Below are 21,320 nucleotides of genomic sequence, written 5' to 3' on the forward strand. Positions count from 1 at the left end.
AGATCAGAGGGTTCCTGAAGTTCAGAGATGTATTGAGTTGATTGGGGCTCATGTCAATTACCATACTTGGGTGCTATGGGCTCGCTTGTCCCTTAACTAACTCCATGCCAAGAGAAGCATGTAACTGCACCAGCCCAGGATGAGCCCAGCGAGGGAATTGGGCCTTGGCAAGGTAGGTTCTTCGCTGCTTTCCCCCTTGCTCCTGGGCTGGGCGCAATCTGCTCTTGGCTTTGACCAGAAGGTGGTTACTTTCTTCCTACCCTGACCTGCTGGTTAGCTATGCCAGCTAGCACATTGGGGGCAGAGTCACACCACTGCCTTTTCCCTGCTCACTCCCCACCCATCTCTCTGTGAGCTGGGGGAGTGAGTACTAGGAATGCAACTCCAGAAATACAGGGAGGCTGTGCCGGGGCTGGTGGAGAAGGGTCCTTCTGGAACACATGAACAAGGAGCCAGGCGGGAGATGAACTCAGCTGGGAATTGGGCCCTTGCATCTATTTCTCACCCCTCTTCAGGACACAGGAGGGGGAACATACACGTTATTTTCCAAAGCAGACACGATGGACTTTGTGCATGTGTCACGAGGACAGAAACACCACCATAGAGGGGTGCGTCACGCCCCCGGTGACCCTTGGCTGCGATTTTCAAAGGGGCTGAAGGGAGTTAGGAAATCAATGGGATTTGGGCACCTAACCCCCTTAAGTGCCTTTGAAAAGTGCCACCTAGATCCCTCTGGCAGGGAGCTCGCTGCACCAGCCAGTTTACTGGGAGCTGTGCAGGTGTGCATTGAGCATTTCCTTTGCTTGGATGAGAGCTGCCTCGCTTGGCACCTCCAGGTGCGGAGCCACCCCTGCGCCCTCCCAGGAGGTGCCATCAGCAGAGGTCACAGATCTGGAGGTGGGGATGGTGATGTAGAGGCCGGTATCACCCACATGATATGTCTGAGGCGGGTGACAGCCGCCGCTGGTCACTTCTCCGATGATGAAAGCTCTGCCCAGCCTCCTCATGATATACACAAACTCCTCGGCTGCCCCAGCCGTCATAGCACTGGTGAGGATGATCAAGCCCTTCTGCGAGCCGTACCGCTCACCTGTGAGAGGCAAGAGCAAGTGTCCTTACAAAGTTCCACTTTCAAAAAATTGCCGAGGCACAATTAAAGGGCTTTCCCATCCCACCTTGCATTATAGCCCCTGAAAGAATTTTGAAACCCTCACTCACTCCCTAGCTTGAAGGGTATGAATTTGCTTTTTGCCCTCAAATGACACATGGTAAGCAAGGCCAGTCAGTTTCACTTGTGGTGCAGAGTCAGTTTCCCTCTGGGGCTCTCCTGCAGTAACAAGACTGCCAGGGTGCTTGAGTTGAAAATGGGGATGGGGGTAAGGGGGGACATGTTTTACATTCACAGGGCTTTCTGTGGAGCTCAAACACAATAAAAAAAAAGGCACAACATTTCCATTGATCAGAGGTTTTGCCAAACCCTTTTATAGAAAATCTCGAATTGGGATCTGAACTGACTTGGCTGTGTCCCTTACATAACCAGATGGGAGCAGTAGATTTTTCTCTTGGTGCCAGATTTTCAAAATAGTTCAGCACACTGAGTGCTGGTTGGGTGCTAAGCTCTAGGTGTCGCAAGGGGAGCTGAGCACTTGGAAATCTGATCCTAAGCTCCTTTAAAAATCCAGTCTTTTTAAAGCTTTTAAAGCTTCTTTAAGTATCTGTCTGTCATAGGTGCCCATGGTGTTATAGTTAATGATTAGGCGAGAGCCCAGGCTGTGGCATGGCTCAAATTTATTAAGTGTAAAGAAAAAGCAGAGAACATGCAAATTGGTCGGGAACTGTCGCCAAACCCAGTGATGATGGAACCTGGCGATGTTCTGAACAAAAAGCCCTCGGCAGTGCTTGTAGCTGCTTCATGTGGACCGTACAGACATTCTAGACGTCAGCGTGACCCACACACAGAGTGACAATCCTGGGAGCTTATTAGCCAGCCAGCTCTGAGCAATCAGCAAGGGGGCCGCCTCATGCTCGAAGCTTCTCTTAGAGAATTCATTTTAAAAACAACCCGTGCCACCAACAAATGAACTCCTCCCAGAAGATATCCCCAGTCATCACAGCGGATACGTAGGGCCGGATCCAACTCCTGCTGAAGTCAATGGAATTCTGTCCGTTCTGGGGGTTTGCAGCATGCTCAAACAGGTCACCAATTCACGCTGCTCCAGAGCACTCACCATGTCTAATTATGGCCGACAATGCAGCACCTTGCGCCAGCACTGTCTGCAATTTCCCCCCTTAACGTTAAGATCAGTATTCAGGGAGCTCAGACATTTGGAGTATATCATTTTCCTCTGCTCATTACTTTTCCATTCTCCATACAGACTTGGCCATTAGTGGTAGGGGAACATTGTCTCTGATGGATTGCTAGGAAACCAGCATTCCATGGGTCTGGGAAATAGGTCGAGAGTACTTGTCGTCACCTGAAAGGAAAAGCTCTCACAAAGAGTAATTGATAACTCACCTGCGAGCTGCGGCTGGGTCCAGATCTCACTTATCGTGTCATTGGGTCGGTTGTAGACTTTGTCCAGGAGAACTGGGTGCCCTTCATCGAAGAAATAGGAGCACAGGGCTGCTATGGAGGAAGTGGGGCCTCCAATATTGTACCTTTTTAAAAGCAAACAAAAAAAACCCCCTCATCGGAAGCATGTAAGGACATAACTGAAAGCTTGTGGCAAATAGTACAACTGCCCTGCCCTGCCCATCTCCCTCCCACAAGCGTCTGCTTTGTAGTGCCTTGTCACTGGCTGGCTGGTCCTTTAAGCTACCCCCAAGCTGAGCCTGATCTAGTGGCTTAATTACCATTAGTGAGGCAGCTGTGACCGGGTCAAGGCTCACTGCAAAGACAGCGAGAACCCAGTCAGTAGAAGGAGAGCCAGGACAGAAGAGGCAGGGTGTTTCCCCTCTCTGGGAAGGGCATGGTGAAGATAAGCTGAAGAGGGTTGCAGGGATGGACCTAGTCCCTGTGGTGGGCCCTGGCAAAGGCAGTGGGGCAGTCCTGGGTTCTAGGGGAGGACCATGGAGCTGAGAAGACCCAGGGAAAAGGTGGAGAGGGCTGCGAGCCAGAAGACAGACTGTGTGAACCACAGGTTGCGGGGAAGCAGTGTAAGGGGCTAGGAGGTAGGATGTGGCCCATGGAAGCAGCAGCATATCTGAAGGAGCAGACCTAGCTTGGTTGGCACCAAGGGCAGAAGGTGGGTCTGAGTTCCTCTACCAGGATTTTTGTACCTGGAATGGGGCTGAGGACAGAGCTCAGGACAGGTGTTTTGAGGAGTAGCTCCAGAGGGTGAAAGGGTCTTTTGTTGGGATGTTTGGACTCTCTGTTGCCCCAGAAGGAGCTGGACTACAGGTGACTGAGCCAGAGGGCTAAGCTGTGGACAGAAACGCTCAAAGAGGTGACAGGTTTCAGAGTAACAGCCATGTTAGTCTGTATTCGCAAAAAGAAAAGGAATACTTGTGGCACCTGAGAGACTAACCAATTTATTTGAGCATGAGCTTTCGTGAGCTACAGCTCACTTCATCGGATGCATACTGTGGAAATTGCAGAAGGTGAGCAACAGGTGTGCTAGAGGTGAGGACCCCTGCAGTACCTTGACCTGATGGCAGGGGGTGCTGTGGCAGCGAGTGCAACTGCTTGCACACCTCCAGTAATATGGCCTAGACGTCATGGCTTCCATTTACATAGTGCATTCTGCCCTGCAGTATTTGCACCCCTAACGTTGCAGAACTGTGCTGGCCCTTGAGAATCTGCAAGGGAACCTGACCAGAAACAAGAAGTGAAACTCATTAGGTTTATTTTCCTGGGTCACCCCCCGGCCCCAGAATGCACAGAGTAAACAAGCGGCGTCAATGGGGACATGACATTCTTATAGTTCTCCGGGTTTATTAACCTAAGGCTCTTACTAGCAGAAGCAAAGGCCTTTAAAAATGAGCCAATCCGTTCAAACTTTGCTGTGTAAATCTAGATGCTGGATTCCATTTTTAGGCACCAGAATAAGGGGCCTGATTTTCAGCCCCTGCCCTACCCATGAAAGCCAATCGGAGCTGTGAGTGTTCAGCACCACATCGAATCAGCCGGCGTATTTGGGTATCTAAATATTCATGCAGGTGCCTAACTTAGGGCATGCAAGGCTGAGAATTTTGGCCCACGATTCTTAAACTAAGAGTCTCCCTTTTAATTCTACATCAGCAGCTCAAGATACAAATCATAGATGTATCACCCCAGATGGAGCTCCTGCCGCAAAGACACACCATTCCTTTTAAATATGTCCCCATTAATGACACCAGCCATTTCTCTCCTGTAAATAAATGCCATATGTGCTGTGGTGTAAAGCACCCCCGAGTGGACAGTCCGGAGCATCTCTAATCTGTATATCTGATGGCATGCACAGCAGACGTATACACACATTAATGTAATGTGCTGCAGAGATGTCACAAGAGGCTGCTACAAGTATTTCCCCTTTGCCCTGCATCCCAGGGCCGATTTCAACATGCTGGTGTAGAGGAGAAGAATGAGCTAATTTATTTTCCCCTTTCAATCAGAACATTGTCTGGTGCACTGTATTGGAAATGTTTAGCCCTTGCTCCCCAGCTAGTGAGGGCAAGGTGTTCCCGGGCTGTAATTTAACATCCGGGGGAAGGCACAGACCTTGTAGTAGGGTCTGGTGATAACTGATATTCAGTGCAATCCAGCCAAACCCCAAGGCAAAAAAGGCTCTCCAGCCCAGGGAGGGGTTAGTAGAATCCAGGGGGGTCACTCCATCATAGACAGGGAAATCAGCCCAGCTTCCTACGCAATGTGGGAATGGCCACAGTGGACTCACGCTGGAGTCAGTGATAGCCAAATCAGCCGGAGACACAGTTCTCCTGCATGCTAGTGGACAGAGCACTAGACTGGGATTCAGAGGAGACCTGCGTTCTAGTTCTGGCTCTGCGACTGGCCTGCTGGGTGACCCTGGGCAAGTCACTTTCTGTCACTCTGTGCCTCAGTTTTCCCATCTGTAACATGGGGATAATGATTCCGATCTCCTTTGTAACGCATGTGGAGATCTAGGGATGAAAAATGCTGGGGAAGAGTAGAGCGAGGCTCTGCTGCCAGTACATCGCAGGGATCCAGCTGTACCTGTCACAGCCCAAGCTGCTGCAGTTGTCACTGTAATGAGGGGTGTGCAGAGTGCTGGAGGGTTCTGAATGGGGTGCAGGAGGCAATGCATGGTTAATGGATGTGAACGGATAAGCCCGGACTCTTAGCTTTCCATTTGCCATGCACCATGAACTCCATTGAACCACACTGGGCTCCAGTCACGGTCCCTTTCCTGCAGGACTGTCATTATGAGCTCACCGCCAACTGGGGGCAGGAGATGAGCTCCCCCTCTTTCCCCCCCCCCACAATGAAATGAGAAAGGGCTTGGAAGGGGAATCATGGGCCAAATTCTGCTCTCTGTTACAACGGTGTAAATTGAGAATAACTCTGCTGACTCTGATGCAGGTACTCTGGATTTACACCAGTGTAACAGAGAGCGGAATTTTGCTCTATATCAGGCTAGGCTGGGCTGGGCTGAGGAACTCACACTAAAGAGCATTGTGGCTCCAGCAAAGGATATTGGTAATTCAGCACATGCCATTTTCCTCGTCAGTAGGTGTAGAGCCATCCTGAGCGCAGAGCCGTACTACTAGAGGTGCTGGCCAGGGTGAGGCTGGGCGGGTCAGACCACTTCTGACAGAATGAAATGTTGGAACCGAGATGTTTCAGTTTTGCTGAAGACTGTCAGGCTGGGGAGCGAGGGAATCTCTCACACTCTCTAGGGGGGTGGGTAGCGTGCTGCCCTGGGGGTATAGGAAACCCAGATTCAAGTATCTGCTCTGTTGGAATCAGCATGACCTGGGAATGAAAAATTGTGCCCTGCATCAGGCAGAGCTGGGATTTGAACCTGGACTTCCCCATGTGCCGATGCCCGACTGCCCACTCTGAGGCATTTAGACCCAGCTCTGCTTTAATGCAGATAGGTTTGGTTTTGTTCCAGTATGGAACCCAGACAAAGTTGAAACCTCAAAACGTGCTGTCAGCGAGAACTGGTGTCCTCTGGTCCCTTTGCAGGAAGGGTGAGTGACGGGGTGTCTACCCCACACAAGCCCTGAGTGGGTTAATGTGGGCCAGGATGGGCCAGTTAACCTTAGACACTGCACCTGGAAGGGAATCAGGGATTGCTAAGCATTAATGACAGGTGAAGCCCAGCTGGGGTGGGAGCAGGGCTAGGAGTGTAAAGCCAGGAAGTGAGAGCAGGGAGGAGGTCTGCAGTCACTCCCTAGAGGAGGAGTACTTGTGGCACCTTAGAGACAAACCAATTTATTTAAGCATAAGCTTTCGTGAGCTACAGCTCACTTCATCGGATACTTATGCTCAAATAAACTGGTTAGTCTCTAAGGTGCCACAAGTACTCCTTTTCTTTTTGCGAATACAGACTAACACGGCTGTTACTCTGAAACTCCCTAGAGGGAAAGAGATCTGGCCAGGGACAAGGAGAAGATCCAGGGGGAGAGTAAGTGCTGGTCTTTCCCTGGACTGGGGAACTTGACAAGCAGCTGAGAGGGGTGAAGTAGCCACGGGGAGCAGAGGAATCTCTGGTGGTAAACCCAGAGATAGGCCAGGAGAGAGAAGAATGGGGTAGGAAGGAGCCCAGGAAAAGAGCTACTGCAACAGAGATTGAGCAGATCTGGATTGCAAGTCATAGGGTTGGAACCCGGAGTAGCGGGTGGGCCTGGGTTCCCCTACCAGCCACTGGGAAAGTGGCACAGGACCTGGCAACATGGAACAAAAGACCACCTGAGACAGCTTGTCTGGTGTGACTTTGTTACCCCACAAGTGGGGGGGACACTAGAGTGACCTGGCCAGAGGGCTGAGTCATGAAGAGAGAGCACCCTGAGTCACACAGAGCGAGAGAAGGGCCGCAGCATGAGCAACTGACAGGAGGGGGTGAGAGCTAATCCCACACTTAGTCTCATGGAGGTGCACCAGCAGTGAGTGGAACCTCTTCACTAACATCCCTGGTTCCAGTCTATCGCAAGCAATTATGTTCTGCCTGCCTAAACTCCCCCCTACAATTGCAGGAGAATCTTCTTCACTTCCTGTCTTAAACTGTCCCGTAGCATTGCTGAGTGTTGTTAAACAGTTACAAGCTTTCCCCCCCACAGGCAGCGCCCCTTTCAGAGAGAGGGGAAGTGATCCTTGAAACCAGTTTGTAAAGCCCTTTGGTGTAGGAATGCCTCTTTGTAAATTAAAGTGATTATTTTTCATATGCCATCAATCCAAGACCACTTTAATTCAGCCAAAGATCCCTGGCCATTTCCCTTCCGATCTTTGACTATCTGAATCTTTGGGTCACTTTCTTCGGGTAGGGAGGATGACAAACGTTTCTCACCAGGATGCTATTAAGGAGAGTCCCCAGAATGCAAATCTAGAGCAGCTGGCTGGGGAAGAGAGAGACAAAGCTTCAAAGCCATCCTGAAGCCAGGCAGTGAGATGACAGAGCAGCTGCCTGCCCTGCAGTGTGGATTTCACATGGTGTTGAGTTGATTGAGTCTACAGGACATGGAAGGAGCAGAAAATGTCAAATGCCTCCTGTCTGTGAAAATCCGTGGGGGGGGGACGCTGCAAATTTTCTAGCCCACTGTTGAGAGCTCTGGGATGATGAGTGTTTTGACAAGACAATAATAATAATACAGCAGCACTAACTAACTGTCTATACGCAGTGGTGGTGTAGCCGTGTCAGTCCAGGATATCCGAGAGACAAGGCGGAGGAGGTGATAGCTTTCATTGGGCCAGCCTGTGGTGGTGAGAGAGACAAGCTTTTGAGCTACTCAGCTCTCATCAGCAGAGGTTGGTGCAATAAAAGATATCATCTCCCCTGCCTTGTGTGTCTAACCGTACATGTGTCCTGCTTCTAGGAATATGAGCTGCGGTGGAAAATCCAGCCTGGATGGTCCAATGGTTAGAGCGCTAGTCTACGACTTTCAAGACCTGGGTGCAAATCCCTGCTTGACCGCAGACTTCCTGTATGATGGGAGGCGAGTCACTTAGGTCCCAATCAAAAGGAGTGAGGCCTTTGAGGATCTGGGCCTTAGTCTCTCCGTGCCTCAGTTCCTTGTCTGCACTATGCTGACAACAGCTCTGCGTTGCGGGGATAAATCCATTAAAGATGGTGAGGGGCTCAGATAGCACAGGGATGGGGGCCAGACCTAGATAACAATGTGATTGCCAGTCCCCAGCATTCACAAATCAGACATTGGGCCCCTCAAAGAAACGCGAGATTGGCTGAAAAGTTACAAGATTTTAAAACCATAATAAACATTGCGTCCTTTGTATTGGATTCTGTGCCCTGACGTGTGCTTGTGTCTCCTTTTCCAGCTTCTCGCTGCGCCCACGAGGGCTAGAAATCTACTTTTTGAAAAATGAAAGCGGAGATGATTCTCATAGAACCACCAGATTTTTAAGCAAAATGCCGAATACGGCGAGACTCCTGACTGTAATTGATGTGTGCGTTTCTTGAGCGTTTGAAACCGTTTCTGACACTGGGTTTATTTTTTAGGTAAATATTTGCCAGTTGTGTTGCGGCCTCATATACGGTAGCTCTGGGCTGAGGCAAGAAAACCACCGAGGGGAGTGCTGTGTAAAAGTGAACTATTTGCACCTCTGTAGATGGTTGCTAAGACAAAGAGCAGCAGCAACTCACCCTTAAGAATATGTACCATTTTTCATACATTGGGCAGCTCAGTAAAGTTGTTGTTTAAAGTTAGGCATGTGATTAAGTGCCTTGCTGCAACTGGGCTTCAGAGGGCTAATGGGGGGTGGGTGGGCCACCTCTGTGCTCCTCACTCTTGGACCAATCTGCACTGATCCCCTGGTGTAACTTAGTGCAGCCCATAGTAGCATCTATTGTTCTACTAGTGAATCGCTTGACCATCACCTATAATAAAATATATCATTAACCAACACACGCAGGTAAACAAAGGCATATACAGTCAGTGCTTGTATAGAGATCAGAGATGGAAAACAGCTGGGAGGTCCCAACGCTGTGTCAGTTCAGGGTTGTTTCCTATGGCAGTGCTTTTCAAACTTTTTTTCTGGGGACCCAGTTGAAGATAACTGTTGATGCCTGCAATCCAATGGAGCTGGGGATGAGGGGTTTAGGGGTGTGGGAAGGGCTGAGGGCTAGGGCAGAGGGTTGGGATGCAGGGGTGAGGGCTGTGGGGTGGGGCTGGGAATGAGAGGTTCAGGGTGTGGGAGGGGGCTCTGATCTGGAGCAGGGGGTTGGGGTGCAGGAAGGGGTCAGGGCTGGGGGTACAGGCTCTGGGGTGGGGCCGAAGATGAGGGTTTTGGGATGCAGGAGGGGCTCCAGCTTTGGGGGGCTCGGGGCTGAGGCAGGGGGTTAGGGTGTTGGAGGGGGTCAGGGCTCTGAGCTGGGGGTGCAGGCTCTGGGGTGGGGTCTGGGATGAGGGAGTTGGGGTGCAGGAGGGGGCTCCAGGTTTGGGGGGGAAGGGGGCTCAGGGCTGGGTCAGGGATTGGGGCACGGATTTACCTCGGGTGGCTCCCGGTCAGCGGCGCAGCTGGGGTACAGAGGCAGGCTTCCCGCCTGTCCTGGCACTGCGGACCACATTGCGCCTGACATGGCCAGCAGCAGGTCTGGCTCCTAGGCGGAAGCGTGCAAACGGCTCTGTGCGGCTCTCGCCTGCAGGCACCACCCCTCACCAGCCCTCAGTGGGAGTGCAGAGCCGGTGCTCGGGGAAGTGGCAGCACGCAGAGCCCCATGGCCCTCCTGCCTAGAAGCCGGACCAGCTGCTGGCTGCTTCCAGGGCGCAGCGCGGTGTCGGAGCACGTAGGCGCTAGCCTGCCTTAGCTGGGCAGCACTGCCAATTAACAGCCTGGTCGGCGGTGCTGACCAGAGCAACCAGTGCCTGACATGCCGTGACCCAGTACTGGGTCGCGACCCGAACTTTGAAAAACGCTGTCCTATGGTATATTTCCTAGTTTTCTGATCTAGTTTTCAATGTCCCAAGTGATGGAACAATTTCCCTTGAGACATCATTCCATATGCTAATAGATCTCACTGTTAGGAAATTTTCCTTGGATATTCACCCCGAATTTTCCTTTTCTTCATTTCATCCCCAGTATTAGCTGACATGGCATGACAGTGAACCACATAAATCTAGTTCTGAAGAAAATTCAGACTGGAACTAAGGTGTACATTTTTAACAAGGAGAGTAATTAACCATTGGAACAATGTAGCAAGAGTCATGGTGGATTCTCCATCACTGGCAATTTTTAAATCATGATGTGATGTGTTTTTAAAAGCTCTGCTCTACGAAATAGTTTGGGGAAATTCTCTGGCCTGTGTTACACAGGAGATCGGACTAGATGATCACAATGGTCCGATGAAGTGAGCTGTAGCTCAAGAAAGCTTATGCTCAAATAAATTTGTTAGTCTTGAAGGTGCCACAAGTACTCCTTTTCTTTTTACAATGGTCCCATGTGGCCTTGGAATCTGTGAGTTCACTGTTTCAAATAAAATTATACTTAAACAGAATATGTGGTGAATTTCTGTCCAGAATTTACCTCATGTCTATGATTAATGCATCTGTGTGAACGATCTTCTTCCACACATGCTCCACCAGCAGCTCAGACACCTGGGTTAGAAGATCACAGTCTCCAAACATATCGAATCTCAGGTAGCCAATGTTGTTTTCAAATACGTTGGTGCGGAAAGAAAATTTAATCAGATCTTCAAATACTTCTGGGGAAGGGATCTGAAAGAGTTGCAAAAAAAAAAAATCATTATCTGGCACTGCACTCTTGGCATAAGATTGGAGAGGAATCACATGTGTCAGGTTTAGCCCATGCTGGGCATATGTTAGGAATCTTATGTTAAAAATGTCATGTGGTGGGCATGTGTTAGGAATGTCATGTGGGAGACTTGTTTTAAGAGGCTATGTTGGCCATGTGTCAGGAATGTCATGTGGTGGCCATGTGTCAGGAGTATCATGTGGTGGCCATGTACTAAGATTCCTATACATGGTACATGTGTCAGGAATATCATGTGGTGCCCTTGTGCTAAGATGCTTATATGTGGGACATGTGTCTGGAATCTCACATGCAGGGCAGTGATTAACTTTATTTTGTTCATCTGGATGTTCCAGGGCAAACATAGAAAACAAATAATGAAAGACAAGGTGTAGCCAACGAGTAGAAGAACTGTGTCCATGGGTGAGGTCTGCTTGGGCCTAATTTTAGAGCACTCCTCGGCACGCTCGCAGCACAACTAGGTGGCAATGGCTGGCAGGAGCGGGGCATGCAGATGCCAGCACAACAACCCCACAGGCAGGAGGAGGACAGCTGATCTGAGTCGGGTCCAACAGTATCCAGTTGTTTTCCCACCCGGCACAGCCCAGACTCGACACTTGTTGTAGGGTCCTGTCGGGTTTGGGGGCAGGGCTCTAGTCCCTGTAACCCCTGTCTATAGTGGGGCCACAGCCTGCTCCTCCAGTCAGACTTCAGTGCTTTGCCTGCACGTCTCTGAGAACGGATCAACGTCCTTGGTCCCTAGATGCACATCCCAGCTCTGCCACAGTGTCCATGTGACCTTGGGCAAATCCCTTAGAGCTGAGAGGCTCCCTTTATAAATGCTGATGGGACACTGAGCTATGGCAGTGATAAGAAAAGCCTGCCCAGACTGAATGCAGCCCAACAGTTTAAGGTAAATGTACATTATTGATCGTGGTTTTGCCTCTGCAAGTACAAATGCCCCCTTCCCAGCAGTATATCTCCACCTGCATCACAAAGGAGTATCATTATTCCCATGTTAAAACTGGGATACAGGGAGGGGAAGTAACTCACCCAAGGTAGGAAATGAACCAGGTCTCCTGAGTGCTAGCTCATTAGGCAGCGCTACTTGGAGGCCCAGGGCTTTTCTTCCTCTTTGCTCCTGAAGCTATTTGTTGCCACCATCCCAGTGCCTTTTGCAAAGCCAAAACTTTGACTGTTGATCCCGAGTCCCTGCTGGTACCAGCTACTGACCTAACCGCAAGAGCTGCCTAGTGGATTCCCTTCCTGCCCCTCTTTCTCTCTGTGCCCTCTGGAAAACAACCCCGCTGTCTGGGCTGCAGACATATCAGTTCAACTCTGCTGACCTTGTCACTCACGCCTGTGACGGCCATGCAATTTGATCTTCCCAGGGTTTAAAGAAAAAAGCCAGCATTCATTGCATTGTTCTGATGCTGCTTTGGTCTGGTGCAGAAATGCTGAACCCCTCCTTGCAATGGAGAGGTCAGAAAAAACCCCATCTACAGATGTGTTTCTTCTCAGTAAGAATTAACCTACAAATAAGACTTCAACCATAAGCACAGATCCCTGGAATATACCTTCACAATGTTCTGGTCCCATTAGAGAGTAAGGGGGAGCTCTGGGCCAGCCCACCCTGTTCCATGACATGGCCCCTTTAAGGAATAGGTGTTTAAGGGAGGAGAGGACCAGCTAGTGAATGGGACCAGGTGGTAATTAGAGAGGTATCACCTGACCAGGATCAAAACCTAGCTGTTAGTTGACTTGCTGGAAGGGAAACTCTATGAAGTGGGGCTGGAATATGACTGCTGGGGAAGCTGGCTTGAGCTATATCATAGCCCTGGGAAAGGAGGCTGTGGAATCCCTTAGCCGGGGGGAAGGGCTAGAGGAAACTGGATATTTCGAGACTCTGTAAATTGGATGCTAGGTAGGGGACTGTTACTGTGAGTACTTTGGACTGCAAACAAGTTATCTGGGAGAAGTAAGAGTGAGCTGAGAGTGGGGCCTTGCTCTATATCAGGGATGACCCACTGCCCCTAAGCATGTTGGTTAAAAATAAGCTCTGTATTTGTTCACACTTATGTGGTTTATGATCTAGCTTCTTACCCGCTCATTGAACATGCTTGTAACCAATCTGTGCCCATTTCGGAGCGCCACACTTGTTAGAAGTGTCACCAGCCCTCCTGACTTTATTGTTAATCTTGTGTTTAATTGGTGTTTGCCTTAAAGCCCCAGCTCCTGGAGTCATGTGAACAGGAGAGTATCTCTACCTGGCCTTGATGGTTGCAGTGAAAAGCTGGAAAATATGGGTATCCCAATGGCTCAAAAGCTGGAAGGCAAATAAAAAGCTTTTTTCTTTCCTTTCTTTCTAAATCTCATGATTTGGAGTGGACTGATGCGTGCTTTGTTTTTTAAACATGGGTGGTTGACAGTAGTGAGTTATTTCCTCTTACACAATGGGAAATTCATGACAGCATGGTTAAATTAAAAGGGTTGAATTGTTACATATAAGCTCTCTGGGCCTAAATAAGAAGAACACTGCAAGCAGTGGGGATTTTTAGAATGGAGAATTTTTAGAATTAGAATGGAGATTTTTCCCGTGCCAACAGACCAGGCCCATGCCACCTGAGTGACAGAAGAATTGCTGTTCACTAACAGCATAGGGTCTGTGGGCCCTGTGCTGTAAACACTGAGCACACAATAGTAATGCTACGTGAATGAGATGGTGTGGCTTGATGCAGGACTAAGATGTCGGCCTGGCCTTCAAAGAGTAGGGTTTAATTCCTGGCTCTGCCACTGATCATCTCTATGGCCTTGGGCATATCACTTCCTTGCTCCCTGCCTCAGTTTCCTCTCCCACTCTTTTCTTGTCTTTGGGGCAGGGAATGTCTCTTACTATGTGTTTGTGCAACACCTAGCACAATGGGCCTCTGATCTCAGAGCCTCTAGGTACTTCTGTACTATAAACAAACAGCATTGCCAGTTCCAGGCATCCAAAAATGATGGGCCATACGGCCTTGAAATCCTGATGGCTTAAAAATCATCAGATTTTAAAAATATATATTTTGGGTTCTTTTTCTCTTGCATGTGGTTTTTAAACCATGAGAATTACATTCAGGTCATGTCTTCTCTGCAACCAGCAAGGCTAGAAACTTACTTCTTTTTAAAAGGAGAACTGAGGTTCTCATGTAATCACAGCACTCTACCAGCCAGAGCATCAAGACAAACACACAACTGGGCTGTTCTAATTCCACCCAGCAGGGAGCAGTGGTGCACAAACACACCAGCCGGCCCACTGCTACAGAGCTATTTGAACAGGTGTCCTGTAAATTAATATTCTGGCTGAAGTTAGTTTGCAACATTTTTATTTCCAGACAAATACAGTGGCATATTATCATAGAAAGGAAAGCTTGCAAGTACACTGTAGGCAGCCAAATTTAGGATTTCATTCAAAATCAGTTTTACAAAACCCAAAAATGAACAGGCACTTTTAAACAGACTGTGTGTGGTGTTTTTACTTTTTTAAAAAATGGCTCTGGCTGCGTTGTTGTGCATCCTACATGTAACTGCATTGTGCTAGTGTGTGAGGATCAGAGAGAGGCAAAAGCAAGGGACATAGAATCATAGAAGATTAGGGTTGGAAGAGAGCTCTGGAGATCTGGGTCAATGCGTTGCTGTGGTCCAGCCCGAGCGAAATGTGAAAAGGAAATAAACAGCAAAGAGTCCATTAGGTTTGTATAGGAGCCAGATTCTAAGATGGTGTAAACTGGCACAGTTCCATTGACTTTAATGGGGTTACACTTGTATACACCAGATGAGAACTGGGCCCACAGTTAAATTCTTTCATCTGCTGGTAATACAATAGGTATTGATTTTTTTACCCCTCTCCTGACACTGTCCCTTTAAGCAAAGTGCTGTGCCTTTATTCATTAGTGTAGCCAAGCAAAAAGACATAAGCTTCCCTTCCTCACTCGCACTGAACTGTCCGTAAACCCCCTCGTTCCTCCCCAAATACTGACAATACCCCAGAAAGCACCCCTGGGGTTAGAGACTGTGCATATGTAATATTTACCTAGGAAAGGGAAGATTTGAGATGCAAGGATAGTTGCTGTTTAAAATGAATCCTGCTTACTAGAGATGTGCAGTGAGGAGGCTACTAGGGGCCCTATTCTCAGCTGGAGACTCAGAAAATTAAACCCCAAATGTAGGGGGTTAGTGGGAGCTTGGAGGAAAGGGCCCCATCTGTGATCCTTGTCATCTGAACTTAGTGCATCACGTGTGGAAAAATTGGGCAGCATGTCCTTTCTGCCCCAGCCCCATGCAACTTACAGGGCCTGGGTGTTCATTCACATGGACGTCTCAGTATGCAAAGGGAAAAGTCCTTGGAGACTTTGTGGTTTGGGGGGGGAAAGAGACAAGAGAATCAGCCGAGAGGATAAGCCTGGGGAGTTGGAGCCGGGGTTGCTGAGCAGGCATCTGTGAGCATATGGAACCCTGCTTCACAGCAAAAGTGTGGGCTATGTTCTGAACAGCAAACGCCTACATAATGCTAGCCCCTGGGAAACCTGACTGGGGCAACTAGAATTTCTGCACCAGGGAACTCCAGCTAGCACTGACCTTGCCGCTGTCACAGAGGAGATCTCTTCACTCGCTAAATGCTGGTTTAGCAGCTGTTTCAATGGGGTGGCCACACCAGGGCTACATGCATGTCTCCTGCATCCTTCCCCTTCTTCCGCCCGCACACCATCACTTTCTTCTGCTTTATTATCAGGGTCAAGCTAAAGCAAACCCCACTTTTGAGGGACTGGCTGGCTCTGAAGGTTGGTGCCTTTCGTTTTAGGAAGGATGTAGGCAGTAAGCTGGAGGGGTTATTATGGCAGTGAATGAAGATGCCCTGGGAAAGATTCATCTACTACAGTCTGCCACTTGGGAATGTGAGCTTCAACGTTACCTTGAGGTATGTGCTCTCTGGACAGTGGCACTGGGGTTCTCAGGAAAAATGCATAGACAGCACCCCCTTGTGGCAGCTAGAGCAAGGTAGAGGCGAATGTCCGTCCTGCAAAGAGGGTCAAGAGGGGAGCGGGGGCCCCATCTGAGTTGTGGGGCGATGGTGCTACTCTGGGCTGAGCCCGCTCACTGCTGGCACTTGGCCAGCTGCTGTAGTTGGCTATGGAAAGAGAGAAGAGGCTACATTGCTGGCGCGTCGTGGGCCCTCTTGCTGCCCCAGTGCTCCGCACAATAGTGTCCCCAGCCTCTACTGCTCTCTCCCTGTCACCAGGTTAAGGCTTTCACCTCCAGCTCTTAGTCCACTCCTGCTCTCGGCTCTGGAAACTCCCCAAGCCCAGCCTCCCCTTATCCAGCCCTTATCCCTCTCCTGGTTTGTACTCTACCATGAGAGAGTCTGCTCCCAGACTGCTCGCCACCCGTAGCTGACTGTCAGACCTTCTCTGCTCCTGAGATATGCGTTCCCTCTTGGAGGCTACTGACCCCTTTCCATTCTCCCCCTCTACTCTTACGGAGGAGCCATCCTACCTCTTCCAATGCCTGCCCTGGACAAGCAGGACTGAACAGAAGCATTACTGAGTGTGGGGTCCCACTGGCTTCACCGGGGCTGGAATTTCACCTATGAGGTGCTAAGTTAGATTTTTATCCTATGAATCTGCTTCCAACAATCAGGGTTCACCAGGCAATAATAGACACTCATAAATAACTATTACATGCAGGGGTAGGGGGATTGACTTGCTAGACGGCACTTTTACGGACCTGACAGCAGATCACCAGTGAGGTGTAGCCCATATTTTAGCAAGTAGCTCCCACAAAAGTTCCCCATTAGCCTGGGATATGCCCATGCCCCAGGACCACTGGGAGGTGGGTGAGCAACGGAACGGAGAATCCATTGATTAGTTTCCCGTTTTTAGCACAAATTCTTTCTCACAGCCAAGGAAAGGGGCAGCACCTCTGGGCAAACAAACCTAAAACAAGTGCCCTTTCCTGGAAATGCTCAATCGTGATCCCCAGGGAAGAGGCTGAGAGCATGGCACAGGGTCACCCCCCACGATAAATTGTACGAGCCAAAGACCTCACAGGGTAGAAGCTCAGGGATCTCTTTCCTCAGGAAGATGCCCGACCATGTGGTCCGCTCCAAAAGCAAAATAAGGCGCTCTTCCAAAGGCAACATTAAGAGCCCTAGGGGTAAGTTGTCTGGGTCAGGGATGCTACAGCCGTAACCAAGGAGGGGCTGAGTCCATCTGTGATGGAATTTTAACAAGTGACTCCTGGGAGCTCCCTCCAGCACATCAAATAAAAGGGTTTGTTGAAGCACTCCACGGGTATGAGCAGCTCAGCTGAGAATGACGCAGAAGCGCTGCCCGGCAAACCTCACAGCGGGGGCAAAAGTGGATTATTAAAAATCAAATTCTCTTTGAGGTCATCTAGCGTCTATCCAGCCACTTTTCCAAGGCAAAGCGCGGCCAAGCTCTCTAATGTTGATTAGGAGACCCGTTAGGAGAGGATGGTCAATATAAGGGAGTTCCCTACAATCCTGGGAGTCACAGAAAATGAGATGGTGGGTGAGGTTATCTTATACGTGCAGAAGGGTAGATTACAAAATGCATGGACATGTCTCTTGTTAAAGACCTCTAGAGCAACCACTTCGTCTCAGATCGAAAAATCAATGCCATCAGGCTTGGTCATGCAAGTAATGTACTTACTGAGGCCAACTTAATACAACATGGCAAAACTAGAGCATCTGAGAAGAAGTCAGAAGTCACCTGGTATGAGACATCTTCCATGTAATCAGTGGTATGCTCCCTACCCCCCACCCCCAGCAACCCCTCCATGTTCACTGGTCATGGGAGAGCTCAGCTCAGCAGCCCCAGAGCAGTGGCCATACAAGGTCCCCCTACAAAGCCCTGCATGCCCTATACCCATTTGGGCTTTCGCCTCTGTGCTGGAGCCTGGGAAACCTGGGAGGTTTAGAAATATGGGCCAGGAATGTAGCTGGGGTCCTTAACTCGCTGCACACAGTCCTAGAACCCACGTGACAGATGGTAGCGAGTCCCTAGCTGAGCGTGTGAGAGACTCACCTGCATTGGCACGATCCCCGGAATGTGGCCCTTGGAAGGCTCTGGGATGTGGGCTATTTTCAGGTGCGCATCTCCAGACAGGGCTTGCAGGTCAGCTGCCACCTTCTTGGCCAGCTCCTCTTCGGAGTTAACCATCTTGTAAGTGTCCTTGGGGGCAAGGGCAGTAAGCTTGGTCGCCATGTCGGCCCCCATGTCTGCAAAGGCGTAGTTGTCCGCCACTAACTTCCCCACTGTCTGCAGCATGCCAGGCACCTTGGCGCGCAAGGCGGCAATCTGCTGAGCTGCAGCCATGGCTTCGCTCGCCTGGATGGTGATGTGTGGCTCCACCCCCGACACACTCCACACTTTGCCGGTGAGGGGGCTGAGCACCACCTGGCTGGGGATGGAGGCATACAGGGAGCTGTTGCCAACCCGGTAGATGCCCCCCGAGAGCGAGCCGCCCATGGTGGGCTCACCAATGACTGTGGCCCGGTGCAGATCCTTCATGGAGCGGGCAAAGGTTTCGGCTGCTGAGCCGCTCATGTGGCTGGTCAGGATGTAGATGTCCTTCAGGGAGCCATACCTCTGGCCAGTGACCTGGGAGAGGGTCCACACCTCAATGCTGTGGGAGGTGCTGCGGTCAAAGATGGTGTAGAGGTGCTGCCGGGGCTCGGGCTCAAAGAAGTAGGAGCAGAAGATGGGCACGGCGGTGGAGTAGCCACCCATGTTGTATCTCATGTCGATGATCATCGCATCAGTGCCCACCAATTTGTCCCATACCAGGCGCACTAGCTGCGGCCCGATGGCCTTCACTGTCTCCGCCTCGGCCATCATGTCGAAGCGCAGGTAGCCTAGGTTGCCTGGCAACACGTCAACCTTGAAGAGGGCATCGATGATGTAGGCCAGCTCCTCTGGAGTGGGGATCTTGTTAGGGGACTGTTCCTCGGCGGTGGGCTCCATGTGGCTGTGGAAGACGTGCAGACGGTGGTCCCCTGAGGCCTCCTGCAGGTCGTTGGTGAGCTGGGAGGCCAATGTCTCCAAGTCCACAGCTGAGCGGTAACCACCTTGGGCCCGCTTGGTGTTTAACATGACACTGGCCTTCCCAGCTACCTCTGGGATGGCATAGTGAGCCTCCAACAGCTGTCCAGTGCTTTCCACAAGTGCTCCCATGACCTGGTGGAAAGCCAGCACCTCCCTGGCTTTCTCAAGCGCCTCGTCAGCCAGCACAATGGCATCCGGCACCACGCCACCACCGAGCCAGCAGTCTCCATGGTTGTCGACAAAGGTGATGACGGGCACGGTGATGCTGAGTCCCTGGGTGATGTCCTCCTCTGGCTGCAGCAGAGGGAAGGTGCGGGTGTGTGAGAGGCTGCCCGCTGTGATCTCGCCGATCAGAGTGGCGCGGCCCAGGGACTGCATGAGGTAGGCGAATTCCTCAGCGGCGGTGGCCGTGCGGTGGCTGGTGAGCAGGTAGATGCCACGCTGGGCCCCATAGGGCTGGCCCAGTAGCCCAGCCCAGCTGTTGTGCTCCTGTGTGTGGTTGGTGCGCCTGTCATAGGTAGTGAAGAGGTGGACAGGGCCGGTGGTGGGGTCCTGAAAGTAGGAGAGCAGCAGGGGCACGGCGCCTGAGGACGGGCCCCCAGGGTTGTAGCGCAGGTCCACAATCAGGTTTTCGGTGGCCTGGAGGGGCTCCCACACCTTGTGCACAATGTAGGGGCCCAGCTTAGCCAGCACGGAGGCATCAGCGAACTCATCAAAGCGCATGTAGCCCACATTGCCCGGCAGCACTGACACCTGGAACACGGTGTCCACCAGGGCCCGCTGCAACTCCTCATTGTCGGGCAGGTCAGCAGCCACCGGGGTCTCCTCCTCCATGGGTGAGGTAGCAGCCTCGCCTGGCATGGTGACCCGGAGCAGGAGGCGTGGGTCCTCGGACACAGCCTGCAGTTCGGCATTGAGCTTGGTGGCCAGGTCCTCGGCAGACTGGACGGAGGAGTAGTCGAAGGCAGAGAGGTGTTGCAGCAGCACGGGCACCCGCTCTGCTAGGGTGTAATAGTCCTGTAGTATGCCCATGAGGCGGCTGATCATGCCAGGCACTGCCCTGCGTACTGACAGGATGGCCAGTGCCTTCTCCAGGGCCTGCTCCATCTGGCTGGCTACACATGGCGGCACCCCAGTGACCTCCCAGCTCTGCCCACCCCCGCTCAGAGGGCTCACAGACCGTGATACGGGCACTGTCATGTAGAAATGGGAGGCACCGATCCGCAGCTTCTGGATGTCCAGTGAGCCCCCAGCTGTCCTCTCCCCCACGATGATGGCTCTGTGCATGTGCTTGAGGATGTAAGCCACATCTTCGGCCACCCCAGTGGTATGCCGGCTGATCAGCACGACAACATCTTTGTCCTTGCCATACCTCTCACCCAGCACCTGGGGCAGGGTCCATATCTCCGTGGTGGTGTTGGAGGGCCGGTTGTACACCGTGTCCACGTGCAGCACCTTGCCGGCTTCGCAGAGGTAGGAGATGATGAAAGGGATGCCGGAGACCTGCCCCCCAGTGTTGTGGCGCAGGTCTAGCACCAGGGCAGAGGTCCCCATCAAAGTCTTCCACACCTTGTCCACCAGGAAAGCCCCAATCTTCTGCACAACGTCTTGGCCGATGATGTGATCAATCCTCAGATAGCCCACGTTTCCCTCCAGCTGCTCGTACTTGACCACATGCTGGATAAGATCCAGGAGCTGCTCCCGAGTAAAGGAAGCCTCATTTTCTTGCTTTGGAGCCACAGGAGCCAACGGCTCGTAGGAGATCACCAGTCTTGGGTCGTTCAAGGCACCTTGTACACCAGCCGTCAAGACATTGGCCAACAATTTGGGATCTGAGATGTCCAGGATCTCCCCACTTTTGATGGCCTGTTCGATAGCATCTTGCATCCCCACCAGGTTTTCAGGGAAACAGTAATTATCCAGAAGGACCTTGGCCATGTCCCGCACCAGATTTGGCTGGAAGATTTCCTCAGTACATACGTTGCAGAAAACCAGAGCTGATAACAACAAGAGAGGTCCCCCAATCATTTTGAATCATTAGAGGGAGGAAAATAAATTGCACCTTGATAAGAAACCAGAGATGCTTGTAGATCTAGACACGTTTAGCTCTCCACTGACCCTCTCTGTCTGTGAATCAGCACTGAAAGCCCAGTGTTAAATCTGGGAGTACCGACTCGATAAGTCTTTTATCTGCATTAAACCTCTAATCTCATTAAACTGGAGTGCATCAGCCAAAGTGCATGAATAGATGAAGTTCAGCATCATGCCACTTTCCAAACCTCTTATGAAACAGTAATGAAGAACACTCAAGGAGATGTTTATTCCAAGTTGTT

At 50.9% G+C, this 21,320-nt stretch overlaps 1 protein-coding gene across 1 annotated transcript; it reads right to left on the reverse strand.

Moving 5' to 3' along the window:
• Window positions 1-761: 761 nt before the first annotated feature.
• On the reverse strand, window positions 762-21,015 carry RBP3 (retinol binding protein 3). The gene is made up of 4 exons (XM_077822988.1): window positions 17,968-21,015; window positions 10,661-10,851; window positions 2,516-2,658; window positions 762-1,090 (listed from the first exon to the last, which is right to left on the reverse strand). Exons 1-4 carry the CDS (start codon window positions 21,013-21,015, stop codon window positions 762-764), a joined length of 3,711 nt encoding a protein of 1,236 aa, XP_077679114.1.
• Window positions 21,016-21,320: the final 305 nt, after the last annotated feature.

Source organism: Eretmochelys imbricata, chromosome 7 (genome assembly GCF_965152235.1).
Source record: "Eretmochelys imbricata isolate rEreImb1 chromosome 7, rEreImb1.hap1, whole genome shotgun sequence".
NCBI classification, from domain to species: domain Eukaryota; kingdom Metazoa; phylum Chordata; order Testudines; family Cheloniidae; genus Eretmochelys; species Eretmochelys imbricata.

Bases quoted from the DNA above. Each gene is read 5' to 3' on its own strand.
- RBP3 (XM_077822988.1), bottom strand. From the start codon at position 21,015: ATGATTGGGGGACCTCTCTTGTTGTTATCAGCTCTGGTTTTCTGCAAC. The intron at 2,659-10,660 runs GTAAATTCTGGA...GCTTTTAAAAAG, and splicing joins GCATTAATCATAGACATGAG to GTACAATATTGGAGGCCCCA. The intron at 1,091-2,515 runs GTGAGTTATCAA...TGCCTCTCACAG, and splicing joins GACCCAGCCGCAGCTCGCAG to GTGAGCGGTACGGCTCGCAG.